The sequence below is a fragment of the Artemia franciscana genome, unplaced genomic scaffold (genome assembly GCF_032884065.1).
Source record: "Artemia franciscana unplaced genomic scaffold, ASM3288406v1 Scaffold_1033, whole genome shotgun sequence".
In the NCBI taxonomy this organism is placed as follows: domain Eukaryota; kingdom Metazoa; phylum Arthropoda; class Branchiopoda; order Anostraca; family Artemiidae; genus Artemia; species Artemia franciscana.
In genome coordinates, this window is record NW_027062727.1 from 143,012 (window position 1) to 170,800 (window position 27,789).

Consider the following 27,789-nt stretch of genomic DNA (forward strand, 5'->3'; position numbering starts at 1 on the left):
GCACTTTGATAGGGTGCCTACACATAGTGTCCTTGAACTTAGTTAAAAAGTCCCCCAAAGCTTCAGCTTAAGCCATTCAGAATATAATGTCGAAAAGCCCTCTAATATACTTCGATCAAAAATGAGTGTTGTGATTTAGTAAAACATTTGCTTGAAGTTTCAAATTATTACCGTTAAATATTCAACATATGTTGCAAATATACTGGTTTGACAACCTAGATGCAAATGATGTGTTTTACTACTACTAGTACTAATGACCCACCCCAGCACCAAGCCGCCTGAGGCCAACACAGATACAAACACTTCTCCATTCCAATCTATTCATAGCCTATCTCTTTGCGCCCACCCAGGAAGCTCCAATTTCCTTTAAATCTTTCTTTATGGCATCCTGCCACCACAAACAAGGACGACCTGCTTTCTATTTAGCCCTAGACGGTTGGCCGAAAAAGGAAAAACATTGGGTCGAAAAAGGCCCAAGGCATCTCAGGCTTTGTTTCATTATAGCCCAGGAGAGCGGGATGGAACCATATTTTTTGTATAGCCTTCTATTTGAAATATGGTCAGTCAGCCGTATAACCAGAACAATCCGTAGGCAATTTCTCTGGAAAACATTCAGTAAATCTTCATCCGCTTTTCGGAGCGTCCATGTTTCAGAGCCATATTTGACCACTATCATCACTACAGCTTCCAATATTCTAATATTAGAAATCCAATATTGTACCTTCCAATATTCAATAGTCTTACACTTTGATCTAGGATGCTTAAAACATCAGCACAATCTAGGTCCAGACAAAGTCCATCAAAATGACCGATACAAAGGGGGATAGAAAGGGGATACGCCTTTTTGACTGCCAAAATTTAAGTAATGTCTTTTGATTATGTTCTAAAGTCCTTCCAGCATTCCGTGAAAGTTTCAACTTATTAATTTTTAAAATTATCGTAAGTTTTAGTTTGACTGGACAATTAGTTGCACTTTCTGTTCGTTTTGAAATTCACTTGTTCATCGACAATTATTTGTGCTTGTTTTAAATATGAAGTACTACCTTAATTCCCTCTTAAAATACCTTAAAATTTTTCCGGTCTTCCATTTGATATAGGTCTTTACTTTTTTTGAAAGAGAAAAGTTTTCGATTTTTATTTTTACCGAAGAAGAGTTTTAACATGGTTAGGGGTTATTTTATGAATAAAAGATTAAAGACTGCCAAACATTAAGCTGATTTGGTATCTATCTGTGGACGAACAAGAAGCAAGGCACACCGAAACGTGTCAAGAAGAGGAGGCAAAAAGGTTTGAGTCATAACATTATTCTTGAAGAAGGGATGTTTGGTTCGTCAAATAATGCTTATAATTTTACCTAGATGGCGAGCAAATTTAGTATTTTTTCTCCTTATGGGGAAAAAAGTGTCAATAAAATTATAAATTTGGGAGTTTTGGACTATATTTCCATTCTTACACAATCTTTTCTTAGGACACTTCATACAGTTCGTACCTCTTTTTCAAATACATCATGACTTAAGAAAAATATGTTCTTGTTCATTCCTTTGATGGTGGGGTATTTCTTCACAAAAAAATTATTTTTCAATGCAGCTTCAAACAGTGATACCGCAACACAGTCTTTTTCTAATTTGAATGATGAGGTAGTCGGTCGCAACTGTCGTTCATCCTCTAGAATAGAACAAAAATTTATATATGGAAAACTTAAAGGCAAAAGGGTGCCAATCGAGAAGAGGATATGGGGATTTATAAATTAACTACTCCAACATTTAATGGAATACAGTAAAAATCCAATCAATTAAACAGAATTAAAATTAAGTAATAAAAAATCTGCCCTTATCAAAACTATGTAGAATACTTTTTGTTTCTTCAGTAGAGAAAATGCTCGAAGCAAAAGCAGAACTAAAGAGATAGTGGTGTAATATCTGAATAAAATAATGGAAAAATATCTTGAGGCTTTGATATTTTAATTACTATGCAATTAATTTCAATTTATGTTCATTGTTATTTAACTTATGGTTGAGCTTATGGTTAGAGTTTTTCTTAAGATAACACTTTTAGAGGGATTCAACTGTTTTTCTATGTTTTCAATTAGAATTGTGCCTTAGTCCAAAGACTCACGGATACAAGTTTCCAGCAATCATAGAACAATTTTGATTCGGTTTGAGCATAATTTTTTGAGCTATTTGATTTTTCAAAAAGTTGTTTCCTCTTGCCAATGGACTAAAGACCACAATTTTCAAGAATAACAATAGTTTTGCTTTTAAAGGCTAAAGACGACCGTATTCAGCAATCGTAATGACCCCTCCCCAATCTTGTTTTATGAACTAGCACGGCTTTTCATCTCTTTGTATATCCTCCATTTTCAATTTAATTTTCAAGGGTAAATTATAAATTTGTATTCCTTTTTCTTTATTGGACATATTCTGGTTTAGTTACTTTATTAGAAAGTCCAGTTTTTATAAGTTTTACTGTCAAAATAGATAATGCTGAAGGTATGTATTGTAATATAATGTAATGTAATGTTGATATGTAGTTAAATTTTGTTGGTATGTTGGTAAAGTTGCTAAAAGTATGTATAGTATCTAATGTTGAAGGTATGCATAAGGAATATAAACATTTTCAATGTATTTACCTATTACCAAATTCATTTCATTTTCTTTCAATGTGTTTTTCTTTTCTTTTTTCTCAGGGAACCTTAATAATCAAAAAGTTTTTGTACCCTTTGGGGACCGAAAGAAATTTACCCTCAATGGACTGAAGCACTATACAGAAGGACCAAGAAATCCTTGTGGTGGAGAATACATTCTAATGGAAACATTTCGATGTTACGTGGGTATTACGTAATAGTGGTGCACACTTGGGGAGTTACGTAATGGCAGCACACACTTGGGATCTTACGTAATGGTGGTGCAAACATGGGATGCCATGTAATAACAGTGTAAACACGGGATGATACGTAATGCCGGTGCAAACGTGGGATGTTAAGCAATGACGGTGCAAACATGGGATTTACGTAATGTACGTAAGATGTACGTAAGATCTTTTTTCAATACGTTTTTTCTTTCAAGTCTTTTTTTGTTCTAGATTTTATTTAATTTCAGTTCGTTTTTCATTCCTTTTTTCTCAGTGAACCTTTATAATCTAAAGATGTTTGTCCCCTTCAGAGATCGAAAGAAACTTACCCTCAACGGAATGGAGTGCTAGACAGGTGGAACAAGGAAGCCTTTCTGATATTATTTGGTGAGGAATACTTTCGAATGGCAAACTTTCGATGAAACTATGGATTAAGAGTTCAATATGTCTCCAATAATTGATTTGCGGAAGAGAAAATCAATTAATGGAAATTGGTTACATTTACTGTGCAACTGCTTGTTACAGTGTTATTAGTTTTCTAACCTGACTCATACAGGTTAAATTAGGTATTGAATCAGTGAGATGTTACTTATCATTGGCTTTAGACATTCAATTGTATAAGTGATTACGTACTGAAGATTCAACCTGAAACAAGAAATCTATAGAATGAAATACAAAGTCTTATTAATAAAACAAACATTCTGCAGTCATAATACCACAGAAACAAGTAGTTCAATCTCAACAAATGGAAAAACAAAACAGATAAAAAAAGATATAGGATTCATTATAAGTAATAAGAAGCGTGAATTAAAGAAAGGTGTGGCCCTAGCAACCAATTTTTACCGGGACCCTAGTAACCAATTTCAACAGTGGCATATTCTAAAAAAAATTCTAAGAAGGAATATTTTCTATGTTTTGAACAAGTTTATATCATTCTCTAGGATGACATCTCTAAAGATTATCTAAGTAAGAAAATTTTTCTATTTTGGAAAAAGTTTATATCATTCTCTATGAAAACTAAGTCTCTGAGAAGGACTATTTTCCTATGTGTCGAACAATTTATATCATTTAAAAAAACATCTCTAACAATTCTGTAAGAAGGACTATATTCCTATGTTTTTAACAAAATGCTCTAAGAACAACTAGTTTTCTATATTTTGAATAAGTTTATATCATTCTCTAGGAAAACATGTCTAAAAATACTCCAAGATTGACTATTTTCCAATATTCTGAACTAGTTTTATCATTCTCAAAGAAAACATTTTTAAAAATTCTCTAAGAAGAAACATTTTCCATCTGTTTGATATAGTTTATGTTTTGAACTAGTTTATATCATTCTTTAAGAAAACATCTTTGCAAATTCTGTATGAAGGGCTGTTTTCCTATGTTTTACATACGTTTATAACATTCTCTAAGAAAACATCTCTAAAAATTCTCTAAGGACTGTTTTTCTACGTTTTGAACGCGTTTATATCATTCTCTAAGAAAACATTTCAAAAAATTCTCTAAGAAGGAAGATTTTCTTATTTTTTTAACTAGTTTATATCATTTTGTAAGAAAACATCTCTAACAATTATCCAAGAAAACATCTCTAAAAATTCTGTAAGGACTGTTTTCCTATGTTTTGAGCAATCTTATATCATTCTCTAAAAAATATCTCTAAATATTCTCTAAAATTCACATCCTCTAAAAATTTCAGCTCATCTTTCTCTTACCTGTGTAAAAAAAGACTCTGCTAACCCTTCTCAGGCTCTCAGACTCTATGAACACAGTAGCAGTACCTATGTCTATGAAAATTCCTTTTCTTGCCTCTCTGACTTTTTGAATAAACATTGTATTCAAAACGTTGGAGTTGTTAGCGGACCATAAAAATAATTGAAAAATAAGAAAGTTATAAAATAAAATATTTTTATTGAAAAATTGGCATGTAGAGTACAATCATAAAAAACAGATCTTTTGAATCAATATCATAAAAGACATAAAAGACATGTTTTTCTTCAGATGTCACAGATTATATTTTGATGTCAAACATAACGTGTGATAATATTTGCAGAAGGTGCCGTGTGTCATCCATTGAGTGTCACAGGCTGAGAATCGTCAGGAGTCATCAGAAGAAACACTATTGGGAGTTTTCATTAAGTTTAATCGATCGATTCTAGTCTAAAAGGATATTTTTGCAGGAAGTAACCTAAAATGCTATATTTGTAATAAATCTTGCAAGAGGGTGCTGTGTGTAAGCCATTGAGTTTCAAATTATTGGAATTATCACAGATAATCCTAATCTAGCAATAAAATGGAAATTTTCCGCTGTTCAAATAAAAAATGGTCATTTTTTAGTTTAGAAAGTTATTTTAGTGGGGAAAGAGATGGAAGAGCCCTCAAGTGTGATAGTGTGCGCCAGAGGGTATCAACAGGCTGGCATATTTTCCCGGACTGGCCTCAATTACCAGGAGTCATAAGAAGAAATCCTATTAGGGATTTTTCATTAAGCTTAAACGATCAATTCCAGTGTCAACGGATGTTCTTTCATGAAAATGCCCGAAAAATACCAATGGTTTAATAATGCTTCCCAGAGAGTACCGTAGGTCGTCTATTGGTTGTCACAGACCGGGAATGGCCATGAAACATCCCAATCTAACAGTGAAAAGGTTTATAAATTAAATTAAGGTTATAATTATAACATTTTTAGTTTATAAATTTATTTTTATGCCGAAAAGGTTGTCAAACCCTTAATTGTGATAATTTGGTCCAGAGGGTGTCATCGGGCTGGTACGCTGTGCCCCGCCAGGCTCAATTGCCAAAAGTCATCAGAAGAAATACTATTAGGGGTATTTCATTAAGTTTAAATGACCAATTCTTGTGTAAACAGATATTTTTGTAAGAAAATGTTTGAGTAACCCATAGGTGTGATAATGTGCACCAGAGGGTGTTGTCTGCCATCCGTAGTCTTCCAAGGTGGCGTCAATCGCCATGGAGTTGTCATGACTGGGGTTGGATTGCTAAAACACGAACCATTGCATTTAAAGCACATTTTCATCATTAAAATATCTGAAAAAATGCATCTATAATAATTAGGGTGCCAGAAGGTGCTGTATGTCATTCATTGTTTGCCAAAATGGCGTGAAATACCTTGAACTAGCATGTCTTACAGCTTTAAATTAAGCTAGAAGGTTTTAAAATGATATTTTTTGACGGAGGGGGAATAACATCTAACACTCATTCGAAGAAATGGGGCATTTTCGTTAAAAGCTATTTATAATATCCGTTAACGTGGATTAAATTTATCTTTAACAGGATTATGCAAAATGTGAAGAAGAACATTATTCAAACTTGCGCTATTAGGAATGTACAGTTTTGACTGAAAGAAAAGAAGCATTTTCATAAGAACCTCTCAGAATTAACTGAACGCAAAATAGAGTCTCTTTTTTCTTCTTTTGCGTATTCATTTATTAGCAACAAAACGTGTTGTGCAGTTGACATTTTTCTTATTACAGTAGAGTAAGTAATGAGGCTTCTGCTGACTACAGCGTAATACTTACGGCTCATACGAAATGTGTTTTGTCAATACCAAGATTTAAATTAACACAATGTAACAAGCAGGTGCACTTAATAACACAATTGAAACAAGGTATTTTTATACCTCTAAGAAATATCTCTTAATATGACTTGTGTTTACATGTAATAACACCTCTCCCCCAATAGCCATATAGGCTACTGTCACGGTAGCGTGAATATGCATAGTCTTGGCTCAAAGAAACATGGCATGTTCATTAAAACCTCTCAGAAATAACCGAATTCAAAATAATTTCTCTTCTTTCTTTGTTTGTGTTTTTCATTTACTAGCTAGAAAACGTATTGTGAAGTTGATATTTCTATTATTACTACTTTTGTAAGTAATGAAGGTTCTGTTGCATAATCCATAATACTTATTACATATTCTAAATGTGATTTTTCAAATACGAAGATTTAAATCAATTCAATGTAACAGGTAGGTGCACTTAATAAAGCAATTTATTATATTTCCATTACGACCTCTCAGAAATTTCGCATACTATGACTTAAATTTACCTTTAATAGCAACCCTCCTCCCCCTCTTTTCCTGGTATTACTTGCAAAAATTGGGCCCACCACATATTGTCACGGTAGGGTGAATACGCATTGCCTGGGCTAAAAAAATGAGACATTTTCATTAAAACCTCTCAGAAATATATATTAATATGGCATAAACTTACCTTTAATAACAACCCACCTTAACCTGGAATTAGTTTTTCACATTTTGTTTTTCCGTTGATATCATGACTTTATAATATTTTCTTATTAATAAAACCTAATTGTAAAATGAAATGTTTGTGTCTTTCAGATTTCTTCTTGCTGGATGAATCTTTAATACGTAATCATTTGGACAATGAAATATGTAAAGCCCATACTATGCAACATCACACTGACTCTATAGCTAATTTAAGCTGTCCAGGTCAGGTTAGAAAATTAATAAAACTGTAACTAGCGGTTACATATCGAATGTAGTTAATTTCTAATAATAGATTTTCTCCCTGGCATTTCAATTATTGCAGACATAGGAAACACGCAATCCCTTGATTTTTTCAAAACATTCCCATGAGCAAGTATTCCCCGAATATAATCTCATAAAGCCTGTCTTGGTCCTGTTGTTTAGTGCTCCATTTGGTTGAGGAAACTCTCTTTCGAATCCTAATGCAGATAAAAATCTTTGGATTATAAAGGTTCCCTGGGGAAAAGATCTTGAAAAAAATGAAATCTAAAAAAATGGCTTAAAAAAAATCCTGAAGAAAATCTCTTAAAGTATTATGTAACATCCAAGGTGTGCATTCATTACGTAACATCCAATGTGTACAGCACCATTACGTACCATCCAAAGTGTGCGCCGTCATTAAGTAACACCCACGTATGCACTGCCTTTACGTGAAATCGACGTGTGTGCTGCTATCCAACACACACGTTTGTGCCACACTCAGTTACAAGCGGGTATTCCCCATAAGGCCCTGAAGAAACAGCTCATGCAAAATTATGTCATTCCCAATAAATCTACTCAGTCACGTAAGATCGCGTCACCCTCAACATGAGTAAACATTCCCTATTACGTATCTCCTTCACTTGAATAGTGGGCACCCGTTGAGATTGGTTGCTAGGACCACTGTTAAAATTGACTACTAGAGCCCCGTTCGAATTGGTTGCTAGGGTTCCCGTTGGATTTGGTTGCTAGGGCTCCCATTTGAATTGACTGCTAGGACCCCCTCTCCAGTGGCAAAGGTTACTAGGGCCCGGTTGAATTGGCTGTTAGGGGCCGTCGGAATTGTTCGGTAGTGTCCAGCGTCTCGAAAGTTCTCCGCTAGTAGGCCCTGAAGGTTTTCTCCTGGCCCTTGTGGGTTTCTAATCAATCAAAGAAACTGTGATAGAACGTTTGCATCTTGACTAGCGCACTCTATCAAAACCTTATACGTAACAACCCAAGAAATCATTTGCATAAGTAAACAAATCCCTATTATGTAACAACCACCTACATAGATTTACATAAATAAACAAAGCCTATTACGTAACCTACAGGAGAACTATACCGCTACAGAACGTTAGCACGTGGTGCTTGCCGTCGGAATGGTGGGATATGGGCACCGTTGGAATGTTGGGATGTGGGCTTTGTAGGAATGGTGGAATATGGGCACTGTTAAATAGATTGAGGGGATATTACTTTTGGGTAAAATGCAATTCCAGAAAGAGAAACGCACAAAGATTATTCAAAGTAGCAGGGGATTATTTGCAACATTATTGCCAATTATGGCAAGTTTAATAGGAAATATCGTCGGTTTCTCGTAGTATATCACAAGCTAATAAATTTATTACTTTTGACTCTTCAAAAGACCTCTTTTGACCTCTTTTCCCAAAGCAGAGATTTGAAAATTACTTGAGTTTATTTGTTCAAGATTCTTAAATTCCAGATGATCAAAAATCAATTATTTTCCAAGACGCAATCTTAAAATTACGTAATTTAAAAGAGCAAATAAAATTAAAAGAGAAAACTGTTAGCCAGCTTCTTAGAAGTAAACTTAACGATTAAACCATAATTTCTCCCTCGAGCAAAAAGTTTTCAAAGTCCACTATAAAATCTCTCTTTAACTATTATACGAATAGAGGACGTGGTTTATAATCCTAAACATTCTGTCATAGAAATTCAAGGAGTTTTTATGTAGATTGAATCAGTTTTTAAGCAATTTAGCATCAAGCAGGAAAACAGTTTATACTGTGAACCAATTCGCTATAAATTGCCTCATTTAGAATAAACTAGCTTTGAGTTTGATATATATATATATATATATATATATATATATATATATATATATATATATATATATATATATATATATATATATATATATATATATATATATATATATGTATATATATATGTATATATATATATGTATATATATATGTATATATATATATATATATATATATATATATATATATATATATATAATATATATATATATATATATATATATATATATATATATATATATATATATATATATATTATAAATATATTATATGTATATGTATATGTATATATATATGTATATATTTATATATACTTATAGCAACATGGCTCACAACAAATTAAAACAAATTTACTAAAATCTTGGTACTCTGAGGGTATTAACAATCCCTAGTATCAAACAGTTCGTGGTAACGAACTGTAGTAAGGAGCGATCAGGCTCAATAGTAACCAAAACTAAAAAAAAAAAAATAGAATTTTGATACCAATAGCTACATCAAAAGAATCGAATTTTCATGCTGATTTTAAATATAAAAGTTTCATCAAGTCTGACCCATCAAAATTTACGAGCCTGAGAAAATTTACCTTATTTTAGAAAATATGGAGAAGCGCCCACTAAAAGTCATAGAATCTTAACGAAAATCACACCATCAGATTCAGCGTATCAGAGAACCCTATTGTAGAAGTTTCAAGCTCCTATCTACAAAATGTGGAATTTTGTATTTTTTGCCAGAAGGCAGATCACGGATGCGTGTTTATTTTTTTGTTTGTTGTTTTTGTTGTTTTTTTCCTCAGGGGTGATCGTATCGATCCAGTGGCCCTAGAATGTTGCGAGAGGGCTCATTCTAACGTAAATGAAAAGTTCTAGTGCCCTTTTTAAGTGACCAAAAAATTGGAGGGCACCTAGGCCCCCTCCAACGCTAATTATTTTCCCAAAGTCAACGGATCAAAATTCTGAGATAGCTATTTTATTCAGCGTAGTCGATAAAGCTTATAACTATGTCTTTGGGGACCACTTACTCCCCCACAGTCCCCGTGGGAGGGGCTACAAGTTACAAACTTTGACCAGTGCTTACCTATAGTAATGGTTATTGGGAAGTGTACACAGGGATTTTTCAGGGGGATTTTTTGTTTTGGGGGGAGGGGTTGAGAAGAGGGAAATATGTTGGGGGATACGTTCGGGGAACTTTCCATCGAGGAATTTGTCATGGGGAAGAAATTTTCCATGAAGGGAGCGCAGGACTTTCTAGCATTATTTAAAAAAAAAACAATGAAAAAATAAATATGAAAAAGTTTTTCAACTGGAAGTAAGGAGCAGCATTAAAACTTAAAACGGACAGAAATTATTACCCATATGAGGGACTCACCTCCTCCTAATACTTCGCTCTTTACGCTAAAGTATTTATAGTAATTTCAACTATTTATTCAACGGCTTTTGTGATTCAGGGGTCATTCTTAATGAATTGGGACAAAATTTAAGCTTTAGTGTAAAGAGTGAGGTACTGACGAGGGGGTGAACACCCTCATATTTGTAATAAAAACATGAGAATACAAAAGTTCGATACGTAACCTAATTTATAAGTTACGTATATCTTTTACTAACAAAAACAATCGCAAAAAAAAAGTTATAGTTTCCTTTTTAAGTTAAAAAATCGGAGGGCAACTAGGCTTCCTCCCCCACTCCTTTTTTTCTCAAAACCATTCGATCAAAACTATGAGAAAACCATTTAGCCACAAAAAAAAATACTGCAAATTTGGTTTTAATTATTCCTCTGCGGAGAGCCACAATCAAAACATGCATTGATTCAAAAACGTTCATAAATTAAATTAAAAAAAAAACAAGTTTTTTTAGCTGAAAGTAAGAAGCGACATTAAAACTAAAAACAAACAGAAATTACTTCGTATATGAAAGGGGCTGTTTCATTATCAACGTCCTGCTCTTTACGCTAAATTTTTTTACTGTTTTAAAAAGTACAGTTGAGAGATAGAGCCAAACTTTAGCGTAAAGAGCAGGACGTTGATAAGGAAGCAGCCCCTTTCATATACGAAGTAATTTCTGTTCGTTTTAAGTTTTAATGTCACTTCTTACTTTCAGTTAAAAAAAACTTTCTTTTTATTTAATTCTTGCAAAGAAGAATGGCGTTTCATTAAAAAGACCAAAAGAACGTTTCAGAAAAAGAGGAAAGTTACTCATTGCCCAAAATTCGTAGAAAATGTCCTCAGCCTATCAGAAACACTATTTCAAACTACCCTAGGGAGAAACCTCAAGCTGATACTCTAGTGCTAGAAAAACAATTTGTAAAATTTGATATATGTTACAAACACTTATTAATAGTAATTGATATATTTAAACATTTTTTAAATTGTTTCCCTTTAAATTAAAAAAGCTAGTGAAGTCCTTTAAGGTCAAGGAAAGCATTTGGATGAACCCTTTTAATATTTACCTTTTCAGGAAGTACAGACAGACAGCATCAACGAAATTTTAGAGCCTGTAGTAAAGGAAGTGTTGGAAACAATAAAGATCGTTCATTATCACAGCTATTTCCACATGAAGCGTAGCATTGCTGAAAAGGCTATTCACACTTTAAGACTAAAAATAGAATAATATCGTACACAATTTAATACCTTTCGCTTATACCTGTGCTTGAGTTTTTAGTTCAAACTTAGAACAATTCCCCTCATTGGATCTGCATAACACTCCAGAAATATAGAATTTTTCAAAAGGACAAACTGCCCCAAGTTGAACTTGAGGCAGTTCTTGAAACCGACTTTCAATTTGGTGTTTTGTTTGCATTCATAGAACTAAAGCAGTATTTAAAAAAGGGTAATTTAATTATTCTCGTAAATTATTCGGGATTCGTAATTTTCAGCCAACTAGACCCTTTTAATATGAAATTGAATACATTAAGGGGGAATCCAGTCCTGGGTCGCTTCATTGGTAGGAGCTTCAGCTAGTAAGGGCCCGAAAAGTATCTTGTTGAAAGGATTATAAAAACATGTATAATTAAGGAAAGCGTCACTATCACGTGAAGCTTCTTGGTTATAACAATAGCCATTAGCCTTGAATATAGCAAATAAGTCACGTCAGGTGATAAAAATTCCTTTTATTACCACTTAAGTTCGGATGTTGATGATCCTGTATATATTAATCAAAATACCATCTGTTGTTTTTTCACTAGAATGACACCTCCTATTCAGTTGGAATAGAATAGAATAGAATTTGTGCCAGACACGGACAAATACATGGAATTTAGGGTAGAGTAAATAAATTGTATTATTTTCTATATTTCAAAAAGTAACCTCTGCCAGTGAAAGTTTTTCCATCTTTTGTGACTGAAATGTTGAATCCATGAAGTGTATCCCATTTTTCATCTTTGAATACCAATGTGGAGTCAAGCCTATAGAGACGATCAGCAGGGGAGGAAGAGTCTGTTGTTAGTTCAGGTACAACTGGGTCAATCGTTGAGATTTGGTCAGCAAAGGTCTGAGTAGTTCCAGGCTCTTGCTTGGATGAACTTGAATCTTCAGTAGCTGTAACATTAGGATAAAAAGCTTGAAGAACTTGGGATGCCACATCATGCTTCGCTGCTTTTTTTGTTACACCTGCAAACGAAAAACACATTGTAGCTTTTTCTTTTATTTAACCGATTTGACAAAAGACCAAAAGAAAGATTTCAAGGAAATGGGAACTTTCTGGAATGGTTTAAAGAAGGCTGTGAATAGACTTAGATGGGGAAGGAGTGTATCTGTGTTTGCCTCTGGTAGCTTGGTGCTGCGGTGAGTTAGTAGTAGTAGTAGTAGTCACAAACACATTTAAAATCATAATAAGCCTTTTCTTTCATTTAGCCGACATGACGAAAGTAAAAAAAAAGATTTAAAGGACATGGGAACTCCCTGGATGGTTTAAAGAAGGAGGCTTTGAAGAAATTTGGATGGGGAGGAGTGTGTGTTTCTGCATTTGCCTGTAGTAGCTTGGCGATGCATTGAGATGTTAGTAGTAGTAGTAGTCACAAAAGACACTTCAAATCATAATAAGTTTGTTTTTATGTTTTAATTATTTTTATATTTTACACTGTATGGATTGTGTTTAAAATGCAGTATTTGTAATAAACATGACTAAATATATTCTTTATTTTGATGAACCCTCTATTGTGAGTGTGAAAATGTTGGACTACTGAAATAAAATTTTCTTGTAAAAGCCACAAAATGAAGAAAAAAAAAATTAACATCAATCTTTAAAGTGACACGGATAACCAAAGGACATTCGATTGTTGGAGCTGGTTAAGTGAAACCTTAAACGAACCTTACGTACCTTAAACAACAGGGAAAAATTAGAGTTGGGTATTCAATGATACATCCCTCTAAATGTAATTATAGAGTTTTGTTAGCAACTGATCTTTAAAAGGTAGGGAGAGGGGAGAATCAGTCAAAGTTGAATGAAAAACATTCCGATTAAGTTTGAAGCTACAGCTGCAGTGTAATAACATATGCTCAGCCAAAGTTTGGAAACCATGTTTTTAGTTAGAATTCTTTCTTAGAATAGAATTTGTGCCAGACACGGACAAATACATGGAATTTAGGGTAGAGTAAATAAATTGTATTTTTTTATATTTCAAAAAGTAACCTCTGCCAGTGAAAGTTTTTCCATCTTTTGTGACTGAAATGTTGAATCCATGCAGTGTATCCCTTTTTTCATCTTTGAATACCAATGTGGAGTCAAGCCTATAGAGACGATCAGCAGGGGATGCAGAGTCTTTTGGTAGTTGAGGTACGACTGGACTGACTGCTGAGATTTCGTCAGCTAAAGCCTGATTAATTCCAGGCTCTTGCTTGGATGAACTTGAATCTTCAGTAGCTGTAACATTAGGATAAAAAGCTTGAAGAACTTGGGATGCCACATCATGCTTCGCTGCTTTTTTTGTTACACCTGCAAACGAAAAACACATTGTAGCTTTTTCTTTTATTTAACCGATTTGACAAAAGACCAAAAGAAAGATTTCAAGGAAATGGGAACTTTCTGGAATGGTTTAAAGAAGGCTGTGAATAGACTTAGATGGGGAAGGAGTGTATCTGTGTTTGCCTCCGGTAGCTTGGTGCTGCGGTGAGTTAGTAGTAGTAGTAGTAGTCACAAACATATTTAAAATCATAATAAGTATGATTTTTATTTTTATTATTTTTTTATTTCACACTGTATAGACTGCTTTCAAAATGTGGTGTTTGTAATAAACATGACTATATATTACCTTATTTTCATAAGCTCTATTGTGAGTCTGGAAATTTTGAACTTCTGAAATCAAAATTTTCTTCTTAAAGCCACATAATGAAGAAAAAACAAAAACAACTTGATATCAGTCTTCAAAGTGATAAGAATGGTGGAAAAGAAATCCGATTGTTGGAGCTGGTTGGAAAAAACGATTGTTGGAAACTTAAACAAACCTTACGTACCTTAAACAATTGGGAAAAATTGGAATTGGATATTCAATTAGACATCCCTTTAAATGTAATTACAGAGTTTTGTTAGCAACATTCAAGAAAGTGGAGGGAAAGCAAAACCAGTCAAAATTGAACTAAAAACATGTGACACTCCACGGCTTCGAAAGATTCAGATTAAATTTGAAGCTGCAGCTGCAGTGTAATAACATATGCTCAGCCAAAGTTTGGAAACCATGTTTTTAGTTAGAATTCTTTCTTAGAATAGAATTTGTGCCAGACACGGACAAATACATGGAATTTAGGGTAGAGTAAATAAATTGTATTTTTTTTTTATATTTCAAAAAGTAACCTCTGCCAGTGAAAGTTTTTCCATCTTTTGTGACTGAACAGTTGAATCCATAAAGTGTATCCTTTTTTTCATCTTTGAATACCAATGTGGAGTCAAGCCTATAGAGACGATCAGCAGGGGATGCATAGTCTTTTGGTAGTTGAGGTACGACTGGACGGACTGTTGAGATTTCGTCAGCTAAAGCCTGATTAGTTCCAGGCTCTTGCTTGGATGAACTTGAATCTTCAGTAGCTGTAACATTAGGATAAAAAGCTTGAAGAACTTGGGATGCCACATCATGCTTCGCTGCTTTTTTTGTTGCACCTGCAAACGAAAAACACATTGTAGCCTTTTCTTTCATTTAACTGATCTGAATCAATTGGGACGCTCTGATCCCATTACAACATGACTCTTACCGATGCAAATGCTTTACCAGGCAATAGAAAATTTAAATTTTACACTATTGCTCCTCAAGAGATAAAATAATTTTAACAAAGTATTCAAAAAGTCTTTTTTCGGAATTTTTTTTTAGACAGAACGAAGAAAATTTAGCATTCAATGAAATATTTCATTCAAAGTTCCCAGGGCTTAAATAAATGTTTTTCTAAGTAATAGACGTTACTTAGAACATGTAAATTAGGTCATCCCCTCAAGAGGGGATGACCTAATTTACATGAGTATTTTTTTTATTTTCACTTATCAAACTATATCATTTTATTTTCATTTTATGTTCATATTAAATCCTTGCTGTTGATCGTTGCTGATTCAGAATACTTTAGTTGAAAAGCATGAAAAAAGTACTTTAGTAAAAAGCAGAAAACCTTAGTTTTTCAAAAATTATATGAAACTAAAAATGGAAATGTAACTACAATTGTGACTAATCTTTAGCACAACCATTTAGAAAATTTCCTATAAATTTGTTGATTATAGAACAAATAGATTTAAGTAAATAAAAATGAAATCAGATAAAATCAAAACTTTCCTTGATTGTTTTCTTGATTGTTGTGCTCATAATGGTTTCATTTATGTAGACAATTATTTTGTCTAAACAAATTGTGAAATACTCAATTTTCATAGGATGATCCATCAGGTGATCCTTTTTAAACCTTTACCAATTTGTTGAGTTTTTAAATGCTCATGAATGGATGGTGCACTAGATCTGAGAAGCTACAAAACACTTTCCTTATAAAATTTGCCAGAGCCCTAGTGGTGCGGTATAGAAGATGCGATATCTGTGGCAGCCAGAACTTGGCTTAAGAGCAGAAACATAGCAGTCAATATCAGGATAAACAAATATAATTTTTCTATTAGCCATCCCAAATGGGTTGAAAAGACATATAGTCACAGCCAATTCATTCATTATTACAAATGGATCAGATATTTCTTTTCTTAATGTTAACTGATAGAGTTCAAAATATGAATTATCTACGGGTATATATTAGACATGATTTATGTTGCAGCCATTAATGTCATTCTGATTGAAATTTTGTTCAGGAACACGTAAGAAGTGTTGAACACTTTTGTTCAAGGTCTTGACAAATGAAGTTTTAATACATTTGCAACTGTAGAAGGTGAAGCCGGGTGTAAACTGTTGGAAAAATACCCAATCCGTTCCACTGCTTACACCTTCACTTCTACCACCAACTATATTTTGTTTGAAACCAAGACTATTTCTCAGATTATCATTGAGATGAATTTTCTCATTCTCAATGGGTGAGTTTATGTTAAACTTACTCTATTCTTTTGAATAGTTAAATTGGAAGGCACTATTCTTACGTACAGGAAGTTTTTTATTGATGACATAATTTAAAGGATTCATACTGGCAAATTATTTGTCTGATGTTGTGGCAAAGGGATATTAAATGGGGTTGAATGGTTCTGTCAATGCTTCGGTAATGATTGGAAAATCACGAGTTTTAACTTTTATGTCATATAAATTCTTGTATTCTAGAATAAAAAGATCTGCTTCCATTGTTTGCTATGGGAAAAAAGCTTTTTATTTTATAATGACTACCACGAACGCTTTTATTTTGATGTAGAGTCAAACTTGGTTTATTCTGCAGATACTTTCCCGCAATCCCTGTTGAAGTCCCATGACTTAAGTAAGTATGCCAGGGAAACATAAAATTTACGGTACAGCAATAGTATCATAAGCACGTTTCAAAACTTCAACGTTCTGAACGCTAATACGCACTGAAGTTCCCACTACCCTTTTGCTTGCTATTGATTGATAGTGATTGTGGTGAGTTAATATCAAGGCTTTTCTATTTATATCCAACTATACAAATTTGATATTAAATCAACCAAAATTGTAAGTGCCGTCTTGAACTATAGCATGATTGCTTTTACCGTCAATTTGAACGCCTATGTCTTCCATGAAATAGCTAAAAAGCCTTTTGCACTGCTAAATGTTTGATTGAAGTAATAGATCCCCAAAACCTTGGACAACATCAAATTTTCTTGTTTTGATATTGTTGTTAGGGATGGTGAAGTTTGAAAATTTCGAGGTGCTTTACATTTGTCAATGACGCTTACATTGACCAGTCTCAAGCAGTAGGAATTATGTCTGTCCACTTGTCGAAGAGCATTTTGAAACTTAAACAGTTTTTTATCATCGGTAATATTTTCATCATTAAAATATTTAATGAAATTTTCCTCCAAGCGTTCTATTGGTGAAAGCATGTTTCCATTGGACATGCTTGAGTACGGCTTTCCCTAGAGCAGATTTTGAATTACCTAGGAAGTTAAATAACTGTCTGTTTTCATTCCTTCAGTGTCATGATGTAAGCTTTTTATTTCTTATAGGAGTAAAATAGTAATTTAGTGTCAAAAATACTTGATACTACACGCAAATCTTCCCATGTGCTCTGAAGGAGATCCAGTCGAATTTAATCCTAGAGATTTTTATTTGTACTCTAAATGTATACAGATATTAGAAATATTTGAGCACTGGGTTATGAGGAGACTTCAATCGTTTGAAACCCAGTAAATGTAAGGGAGTTGCAAACAAAAGCAAGTTACTCAATACATTTGCTCTGATGAAACGGGTTTTGAAAGACGAGAATTACAAAACTTTTCTCACAATGAGAGTGCAGAATGAACCATTGTAGCATCACTGGATACCATGGTCCACAGTTTGGTTCAATTGCATCAGACATATCCAGTCCATGCATGAGTTTCATGTCTGGTGTGATAGCCTTTATCTTATCAAATGACTCCTGCCATATGCTATAACAATAGTATATTTTTTGTGGGTTTTCCTAAAACGTTTTATTACGATTTTAAACTATTTTTGTTAGAAGTGCTGTATTGCCAGATATCCATATTTTACAAAGAAATTATCTAAATAGAATTTAAATTGATACATATTTCTCAACTGAAATTCAAAATGTAACTCTAAAATATATCTGACGGTTCAATAAATATTTTTCCTTGTGGAGAAGAACAATACAATTAAAATAGCGCTATAATTTTTTTTTTGGCAACACTATGTTAAAATTGTATACACTACTTATGATACTAAATAAAATAGTTTGTTTTTTTTACAATAGTCACTATTTTAAAATCACATTCTTTCACAAAAGACTTATTTATTCATAAGAAAATAGCCATGGCATGGCCGAATCTTCCTCCTATAAGTGCTCCGGTTCCCCTTCCCTCCCTTCAGGGGAGAGGACTTTTCTCATCCAAAACATTTGTTCTATTTTATTAATAGAAAGGACAGGAAGATGTTGTATAAATTGGACACATTCATTACGATCAAAAACAGGATAATGACCCAGAAGTAGTACCTTTATGTAATTAAATAAAAAAAAAAAAAATTTTTAACGGAAAGTAAGCAGCGGTATTACAGCTTAAAACGAACAGAAACTAATTCGTATATGAAATGGGCTGCTTCCTCATCAACGCCCCACTCTTTACGCTAAAGTTTGACTCTTTCTCTTAACTCTACTTTTTAAAACAGTAAAAAACTTTAGCGTAAAGAGCGGGGCATTGATGAGGAAGCAGCCCTTTTCATATACGAAGTAATTTCTGTTCGTTTTAAGTTTTAATACCGCTCCACACATTCCGTAAAAAAAATTGTTTTTTTTTATTCAATTTCTGAACGTTTTTGAATCAATGTATGCTTTGATTTTGGCTCTCTTCAGATGAATAATTAAAACGAAATTTGCATATAATTTTTCTTTGGCTAAATGGCTTTCTCATAGTTTTGCTCAAATGATTTTGAGAGAAAAAAAAGTGGGGGAGGAGTCTTAGTTGCCCTCTGATTTTTTAGTTACTTAAAAAGGCAACTAGAACTTTTAATTTTTTACGAATGTTTTTATTTGTAAAAGATATAAGTAACTTACAAATTAGCTTACGTAACAAACTTCTGTATTCTCATGTTTTTATTACGTATATGAGGGGGTTCACCCCTTCGTCAGTATCTCGCTCTTTACACTAAAGCTTCAATTTTGTCCCAATTTCTTAAGAATGACCCATGAATCACAAAAGTCGTAGGATAAATAGTTGAAATTAATAAAAATGCTTTACCGTAAAGAGCGGCGTATTAGGAGGAGGTTAGCCCATCATATGTGTAATAATTTCTGTTCGTTTTAAGTTTTAATGCTTCTCCATACTTTCAGTTGAAAAAACTTTCTCAAATTTATTTTTTCATCGTTTTTTTTTTAAATAATGCTAGGAAATTCTGCGCTCCCTTCATGAAAATTTTCTTCCCCCATGAGATATTCCTCCAAGAAAAGTTCCCCCAACATATCCAACCCTAGGGAGAAACCTCAAGCTGATACTCTAGTGCTAGAAAAACAATTTGTAAAATTTGATATATGTTACAAACACTTATTAATAGTAATTGATATATTTAAACATTTTTTAAATTGTTTCCCTTTAAATTAAAAAAGCTAGTGAAGTCCTTTAAGGTCAAGGAAAGCATTTGAATGAACCCTTTTAATATTTACCTTTTCAGGAAGTACAGAAAGACAGCGGCAACGAAATTTTAGAGCCTGTAGTAAAGTAAGTGTTGGAAACAATAAAGATCGTTCATTATCACAGCTATTTCCACATGAAGCGTAGCATTGCTGAAAAGGCTATTCACACTTTAAGACTAAAAATAGAATAATATCGTACGCAATTTAATACCTTTCGCTTATACCTGTGCTTGAGTTTTTAGTTCAAACTTAGAACAATTCCCCTCATTGGATCTGCATAACACTCCAGAAATATAGACTTTATGCAAAAGGACAAACTGTCCCAAGTTGAACTTGAGGCAGTTCTTGAAACCGACTTTCAATTTGGTGTTTTGTTTGCATTCATAGAACTAAAGCAGTATTTGAAAAAGGGTAATTTAATTATTCTCGTAAATTATTTGGGATTCGTAATTTTCAGCAAACTAGACCCTTTTAATATGAAATTGAATACATTAAGGGGGAATCCATTCCTGGGTCGCTTCATTGGTAGGAGCTTCAGCTAGTAAGGGCCCGGAAAAGTATCTTGTTGAAAGGATTATAAAAACATGTATAATTAAGGAAAGCGTCACTATCACGTGAAGCTTTTTGGTTATGACAATAGCCATTAGCCTTGAATATAGCAAATAAGTCACGTCAGGTGATAAAAATTCCTTTTATTACCACGTAAGTTCGGATGTTGATGATCCTGTATATATTAATCAAAATAGCATCTGTTGTTTTTTCACTAGAATGACACCTCCTATTCAGTTGGACGTGTCAAACAGGACATGCGGACTTGTTGAAATACATTTTACAAATTCCTTTGATATTCTAGATAGAAAATGACAAATTGGAATGACTTGTATTATGCTGGAACACTCCTTTTTCATCCCACAGAACCCCTTGGAAAAATGGAGTTTAATTTTTAATTAATAATACTATGTAGCCTACTACAGCACAATGGAGGGACGTTTGTTAGAGTTTAAGGAGTTGGGAAAAATTCTTTCAAATATTCGTTTCAATAACAGCAAAAATCATAATTAAGTAACAATTACTTAACTTGCGAGTACCCAGTCTATTGATTTGTCAAATCGCTTGCGGGAATTGCTAGGATTCACAAATCAAATTTTAAAGGTTGAACAAAGTAATCCAACGCAAATTGCCTATGGATTGGATGCAGAATCCCACCCAGGACTAGACCTTTCATGGAAATTTATTTTTGTTAATACAAATTTGGCCCAAAGGAGTTCTATAGGAAATATAGTTTCACCACTTTTAAGAGTAGCCCCACGTCAACCAAAGGAAACACTATATAGTAAAGATGCCTATAGTAAAGGCCATTAGGCTCTAATGTTTCATTATTTATTCATTTATTATTTATTTTTTCCCAGAGTTATTTCATTTGGAAGAGCGTGTCGTATAAAGTTTGAAGGTGGCTCATTCGATTGGAAATCGGACGTTCTAGTCCCCCTTTAGAGAGTAAGGTGTGATGGCAGGACAACTAGCCTCCATGCTCTTTTTTCTCAAAATTCCTCTGACAAAATATATTGAGATAGCCATTTTGTTAAAAATATTTCAAAAATCAAACAACAAAAACTCCTTGGTCGAAACAGCCACCCAGGGCCTGGGGCAGGCGTTATACTTTCTCTCCTGGGAATATTTATTGTTTTTGTGGAAAGGATGATCGTATAAGCTTTAGAGGGGGCTGAAATGATTAGGAAATGAAAGTTCTAGTTTACCATTTAACATTTTAAGGCAACTAGCCCCCCTCCCAACAAACAAACACACCCTTTTTTCCCAGACCCATCCGATAAGAATTTCGAGATAGCCATTTTGTTAAAAAATGTTTCAAAAATCAGATAAAAGTAGTAGTTGTAGTAGTACTAGAAGCATTAAAATAAGATGCTACCAATGAGATGCAGTCCAACATCCCCCACAAGAAGCCCTATAACTTTCAATTTCACACACTAAACTGTTCCTAACACATTGCTGGTATGCCCTTTCGACAATCTGCCAACAAACAGCGGGTTGTAATTAAGTTTTTCTAAGGCATAGTTTTAAGAGAAATCACAGTACTAGTATTAGTGTTAGTGTCATTAGTATTTGTTTTAACAGTAATAGCACTAGTACTAGCAGCAGCTGTATTACTGATATATTGCCTTTTGTTCAGTTAAACGTACCAAGCAGCAAGTCCTGGAAGTTTCAACTTAATGCAATTAGCTGTTGCAATAAAATTGCTGATATGTTTTATTGATAGCTTGAATACTCATTTACTTCTGAAAATTATCACCTTATTATTTGTCGTACAAGTAATTACAAAAGAAATAGATATAGTAGCAGTAGTAAACGTTGTAATAGTAGTTGTGTTTGTAGTAGCGTGCACGTAATGTCTTTTAAGACAATTTATCTTTCCTTTTGAGCCTTCTCTCTAAGTTCAAAATTAGCACCAAAATCCATTCTTTAAAAAACTCTTTTTTAATAATCTGCATGCACATGTGTATTTTGATTTAGTTGAAATTTCCCCTCAATATTTTCTCTAATTTTTTACCTTCACAGACGTAGCCTTAATACAGCTAGGTTCATGGCAGGATTGGTATTTTTAGGAGAAGTAGTAGTAGCAATAGTGCTGTATTAGGAGTTGTAGTAACATAAATATCAGTCCCATCAATAACAGTAGTAGCATGTACATGTTTCTGGTCCGTTGAATGAACCCCTCATGATACCTTAATACGGTTTTACTTTAGAAGTTTTGCCTTTATACGGTTTGCTGTTCCAAAAATATTGCTCATATGCCCTTTTGACCCTTTTTGACGCCCTTTAAATCTTAGCGCTCTTAGCCTTATATGATGTGACAGTTGAATTAGTAGTTGGAGTAGTTTAGTAGTAGCAGTAGCAGTAGTAGTAGTAGTAGGTAGTAGTAACTGTGGTAGTAGGGTTATTAGTAGTATGAAAATATTACGATTTTGTTAATTGCTCTACCCTTTAAGCTACAATTTGTTACCCAGATCAATTCTTTAGATACTCTCTTTCGACAATCTGCAAGTACATAGCGTGTTTTTATTTAGTTCAAGTTCCTTCTCAATATTCTGATAAGTTATCACCTCCCTACGCGTAGCCTTAATAGTACTAGTATCATAGTAGTAGTGGTAATAGTAGGAGCAGTAGTAGGACTAATAGGGTCGGATTAGCATTAGAAGCAACAGTAGAAGCAGCATTATTAGTGATAGTGGTTACTGGTACATATTGCCTTTCGATCAGCTGAACATCCCACTCATGATCCCCCAGAAGTTTGATCTTGTTACTGTAAATCGCTCCAAACATTTTGCAGAAACAGCTGAATCAGAAGTCTGTATGATTGAAATTGAAAGTCAGTATGCACAGAGTTCGTTTTAATTTGGCACAATTTCTCCCTAACGATTCCTCAGATCTTCATTCCAATATCATCAGCGTTAGTAGTACCCGCTACACAAGTAGTAGTTTTAGTGGTAGTAGTAGCAGCAGCAGTAGTGGTAAAAGAAATTGCGATAGTAGTTTGAGCAGTAGTAATAGCTTGTAAATATTACCTTTTTGATCAATTGATCTACTCTTTTATTATTTCCTGAAAGTTTTAAATTAGTATACTCAGCCATGTCTGACTTACACTCTCTTGACAACTCACATATACGTAACGTGTTTTAGTAGTACTCGCTACAGAAACAGTAGTTTTAGTGGTAGTAGTAGTAGCAGTAGTGGTAGAAGAAGTTGCAATAGTAGTTAGAGTTGTAGTAGTAGCTTGTGAATATTACCTTTTTGATTAATTGATCTACTCCCTTATTGTTTCCTGAAAGTTATAATTGACCCGGTCATGTCTGACTTACACCCTTTTGACAACTCGTAGATATGTGACGTGGTTTGACTTAGTTCAACATTCCCCTCACCATTCTCTGACAGGTTCACCTAAATATATTTTGCCTTTTTTGAAAGTGAGGGTCAAACATTTCACAGGAGTATGTATTATATATAAACAATGGATCAATTGCTTAATTTACAGCCTTTGATCTGACGATTTTGAAGGGGCTGACATCCCCAAAGGTATAACTGCTGGACCTTTCAACAATTCTGAAGAAAATTAATGTATCAACATTTTGATTGGATATTTGTTTTGGAAAATGATGGGTGTATGGGATTTTTTGCCCTCCAATCACTTTTAATTTTTCAGAAGGGTGCTATAATTTACAATTTACAATCAAAAGACCCCCTGCCAAAGTTTGTAAGACCATTCATTTCACAAAATTCTTACATGCCTTCAGAGAATAACTTATTTACCCTTACCCCAGGGCTTTGGTGATTTTTCTCAGCCCTGGAGGCATCGTTGTATTGTCGCTTCCATATCAATAATGTATATTAATTTGTGAACAATGGATGAATTGCGTAACTTACAGTCTTGGACCTGAGGGTTTTGAGGGGGCGTGACATCCCCAAAGGCATAATTACTGGACCCTTAAACAACGCTGAAGAAAATAAATATATTATCATTTTGATTGGATAATTGTTTTGGGAAATGATGGGTGTAGGGGATCTGTTGCCCTCTAATCACTTTTAACTTTTCAAAAAGGCGCTCTAACTTCCAATTTCCAATCAAAAGACCCCCAATCGAAGTTTATGCAGCCACTTATTTCACAAAAATCTTAAACGCCTTCAGAGCACAACTTACAACCCTTGCCCCGGGGCTCTGGTGAGTTTTGTCAACCCTGGAGGCATTATTGTATTGTAACATTTTTATGTTTCTCAATAATATGTATTGTATTCAAACAATGAATGAATTACATAACTTATAGCCTTTACCTTGAGGGTTTTGAGGGGGGTGATATCCCCAAAGGCATAATAACTACATTTTTCAACAATGCTGAAGAAAATAAACGTATCAACATTTTGATTGGATATTTTTTTTTTGGGGGGGGGATTGATGGATCTAGGGGATATGTTGCCCTGAAATCACTTTTGACTTTTTGAAAGGGCACTATAACTTCTAACTTCCAATCAAAAGAGCCCCAGCCGAAGTTTATACGGCCACCCATTAAAAAGAAAACAACCTTGAATAGCTTCAGGGTATAACTTACAACCCTTACCCCAAGGCTCTGGTGAGTTTTGTCAACCATGGAGGCATTTTTGTATACCATTGGAATATTCTGAACAAATTTGCTATTACACCGTGTTGATCAGATACCATTTGACAAAAAGGGGTGCACGTGGGTGGGGGCTAGTTGCCTTCTATCACTTTTGGCTCTTAAAAAGGAACCAGAAATTTCAGATTTACTATTAAATTAGTCTCTTTTAAATGTTATACGATCATCCAATCAATAAAACCTTGTATCCCCCAGGGCATAACTAACAACCCTTGCCACCTGGCTCTGCAGAATTGTTTCAACTCTGAAGGTATTTTTATAAGATCTTTGGACAATTTTGAAAAAATAGTTAAATAAAGAATTATATAGGATGCATTTAAGCAAAAGAGGGTATAAGGAGGGGGGATAGTTTCCCTCCAATCACTTTTGAATCTTTAAACGTGCACTAGAAACTGTAATTTCCAACTAAATAAGCTCTCTCTAAAGTTTATACGACCACTTCTATCATAACAATCTTATATGTTATTACTGGGCAACTATTATAGCTTGTGATTCTTATCCTGGATGTTTTTGAGGGGCTGTCACCCCCAAAGACATATTTACTAGAACATTCAACTACTGAACAAATATTTATCTCAAGATTTTGATTGATTGTGTCTGGAAAAATGATGGGTGTGGTGTGGGTGCTTATTGCCCTCCAGCCACTTTTGACTCTCAAAAAGGGCACTACAACCTTCAATTTCAAATCAAATTCTCTTGTTTTGGACCGTTACTCTTTCTATTAGAAATATAATGGTCAGAAAAAAATAACTAACCCATTGTATCCACATCGCTCTTTATTTAGGCAGCGTTAATGCACTGCCTATGATACAGATTGCCTGAGTGATTTGATTTGTTACTCAATTTTTTTCTTTGCTTAAGTCATTCTAAATGTCTTGGACCATCTAATCTCAGTAAGATCTATTTGACAGGTAGGCCTATTTGTTTTGAGGATTGTAAAAAGATAAAAAAAAATGAATAAAGCTCATTAGATGGTATGGGTTTACCAAGTCTTGTATGATGTTTAACAGCTTTTTGATGTTTAGCACCTCCAATGTGGGCAGCATATGCATTTGATCCAGAGCATGCAATATCGCAGAGCTCACAGCGAAGAAGTGCAGCTTTTTTTGGTACAGCAATAGCAATTCGGTCAGTTTTCGCTAATGCCTCGTTGTTCTTGTGCTTCTGTCCATCCAAATGCTCTGAAGAAACCTAAAGAAAAAAACAGCAACAAATATATAGAAGTCAGCCTTAGCTTCGGTGACATTTAGCTATTAGTACAATTAACAAAGAAAAATTCATAATATATTGTTTTGTTGAAAAAATGGCAACTCCAAAATCAATAATTACATTTTCAAAAGCGTTTTGGTTATGTGAGATAAAAGGATTTTTTATATATCCTCTAAAAGTATATAATCAAGGGTCACTTTTTAGGATTTTTGTAATTCCAAACCTGATGTTAGGCGCGTTCATGGCACTAATTTCTCTAATATTTATATGGGTCTGTTTTTGCTGTTTCTAAGGGCCGCTACACAGCATTTCTGGACAAACTCATTGACAATACCCACTTCCTCATTATATAGTACATATTTTTATCCAGTTTTGTTTGGGAGGATATTGCATCACAGTATATCGGATAATAGCAGATTCGTGCCATTTTTCTCTCTAATGCCCATTATCTCATAAAAAAAAATTCCAAGGGGCATTTTAATTAATAAAACCTAATTAAAGTCTGTCAAACTCAATTAGCGTCAATCTTTTAAGGTTTATAAGTGTGTCATGTTTCAAGCGGTCTTTCAAAAATGACAAAAAACCAACCTTCTAAATACTTTCTACGTCATCTTGCCAACTCTTCTAGTTTAAAACACAAACAGTTTGATCCTGGGAAAATGCTTTCATTAGGTAACTATTGTTTCTCCAAACATCGTTTTTTTTGTACTATGATTAGTATTTTCTTAATCTATCTTAATGCATCTTAACTTCATATTTTTATGGGACCTTCTAAGTAAGAATTTTGGCAATCCTTAGAGTTTCATTCCCCCAAGAAAAGGTATGGGGATTACAATGAAAATCCTTAGCGTTGGAGCTCAACGCACAGCCAGTGGTTTCGCGGTTAGTGACCATTTTTTTTGTCTAATTGGCATCTTATTTTCCATAATTTTTTTTTTCATTTTAATTACAGCTAGCTTTCTCAGAATCTTCACTTTTTCTTCCTTGGGACTTTAAACTAATGGTAAAAATACTTAAGTGGAGTTCGCAGTCCCTAAGAGCGTGCTGATCTAAATTTTAGGGGCTTTAAATAGACAACAACAAAAGTGTTTCCTAATTTTTAAGCCTTTACACAAACTTTGTAGTCTCTATCATAAAGTTTGCAATTGCACTGCCAAAGTAAAGACCCATAAGGGCACAATATTTATTTATTATTATTATTTTTTTTTTAATCAGACCAGGGCACCTAGTATAGAAAAAGTTGTCGCAAAAGCTTCAAAAGGAACTCATTAGCTCGGAAATGGAAAGTTTTATTATCCTTTTTACTGGTCGAAAGTGATTTGAGGACAACCAGCCCTCACTCCACGCCTCATTTCCCAAAACACATCCAAACAACATTTTAAGGTAGCCATTTTTTAGGCATAGATGAAAAATCCAGTAATTAGGTCTTCAAGGATGATCAACCCCATACAGCTCTCAGAGCAAGGGTTGTAAGTCATGCCCCGAAGGCATATAAGGTTTTATGAAAAGGGTGGTAGTACAAACTTTGGAAGGGGCTCATTTGAAAAGAAA

At 33.9% G+C, this 27,789-nt stretch overlaps 1 protein-coding gene across 1 annotated transcript in view; it reads right to left on the reverse strand.

Moving 5' to 3' along the window:
* Positions 1 to 27,789, reverse strand: part of LOC136042298 (uncharacterized) — an 86,722-nt gene that overhangs the window by 54,715 nt on the left and 4,218 nt on the right. The window contains exons 3-7 of the mRNA XM_065727246.1: positions 26,016 to 26,220; positions 14,943 to 15,245; positions 13,785 to 14,087; positions 12,461 to 12,763; positions 1,490 to 1,665 (exon numbers count right to left, since the gene is read on the reverse strand). Coding sequence (XP_065583318.1) covers positions 1,490 to 1,665; positions 12,461 to 12,763; positions 13,785 to 14,087; positions 14,943 to 15,245; positions 26,016 to 26,220 — 1,290 coding nt within the window. The remainder of the gene's footprint in view (positions 1 to 1,489; positions 1,666 to 12,460; positions 12,764 to 13,784; positions 14,088 to 14,942; positions 15,246 to 26,015; positions 26,221 to 27,789) is intronic.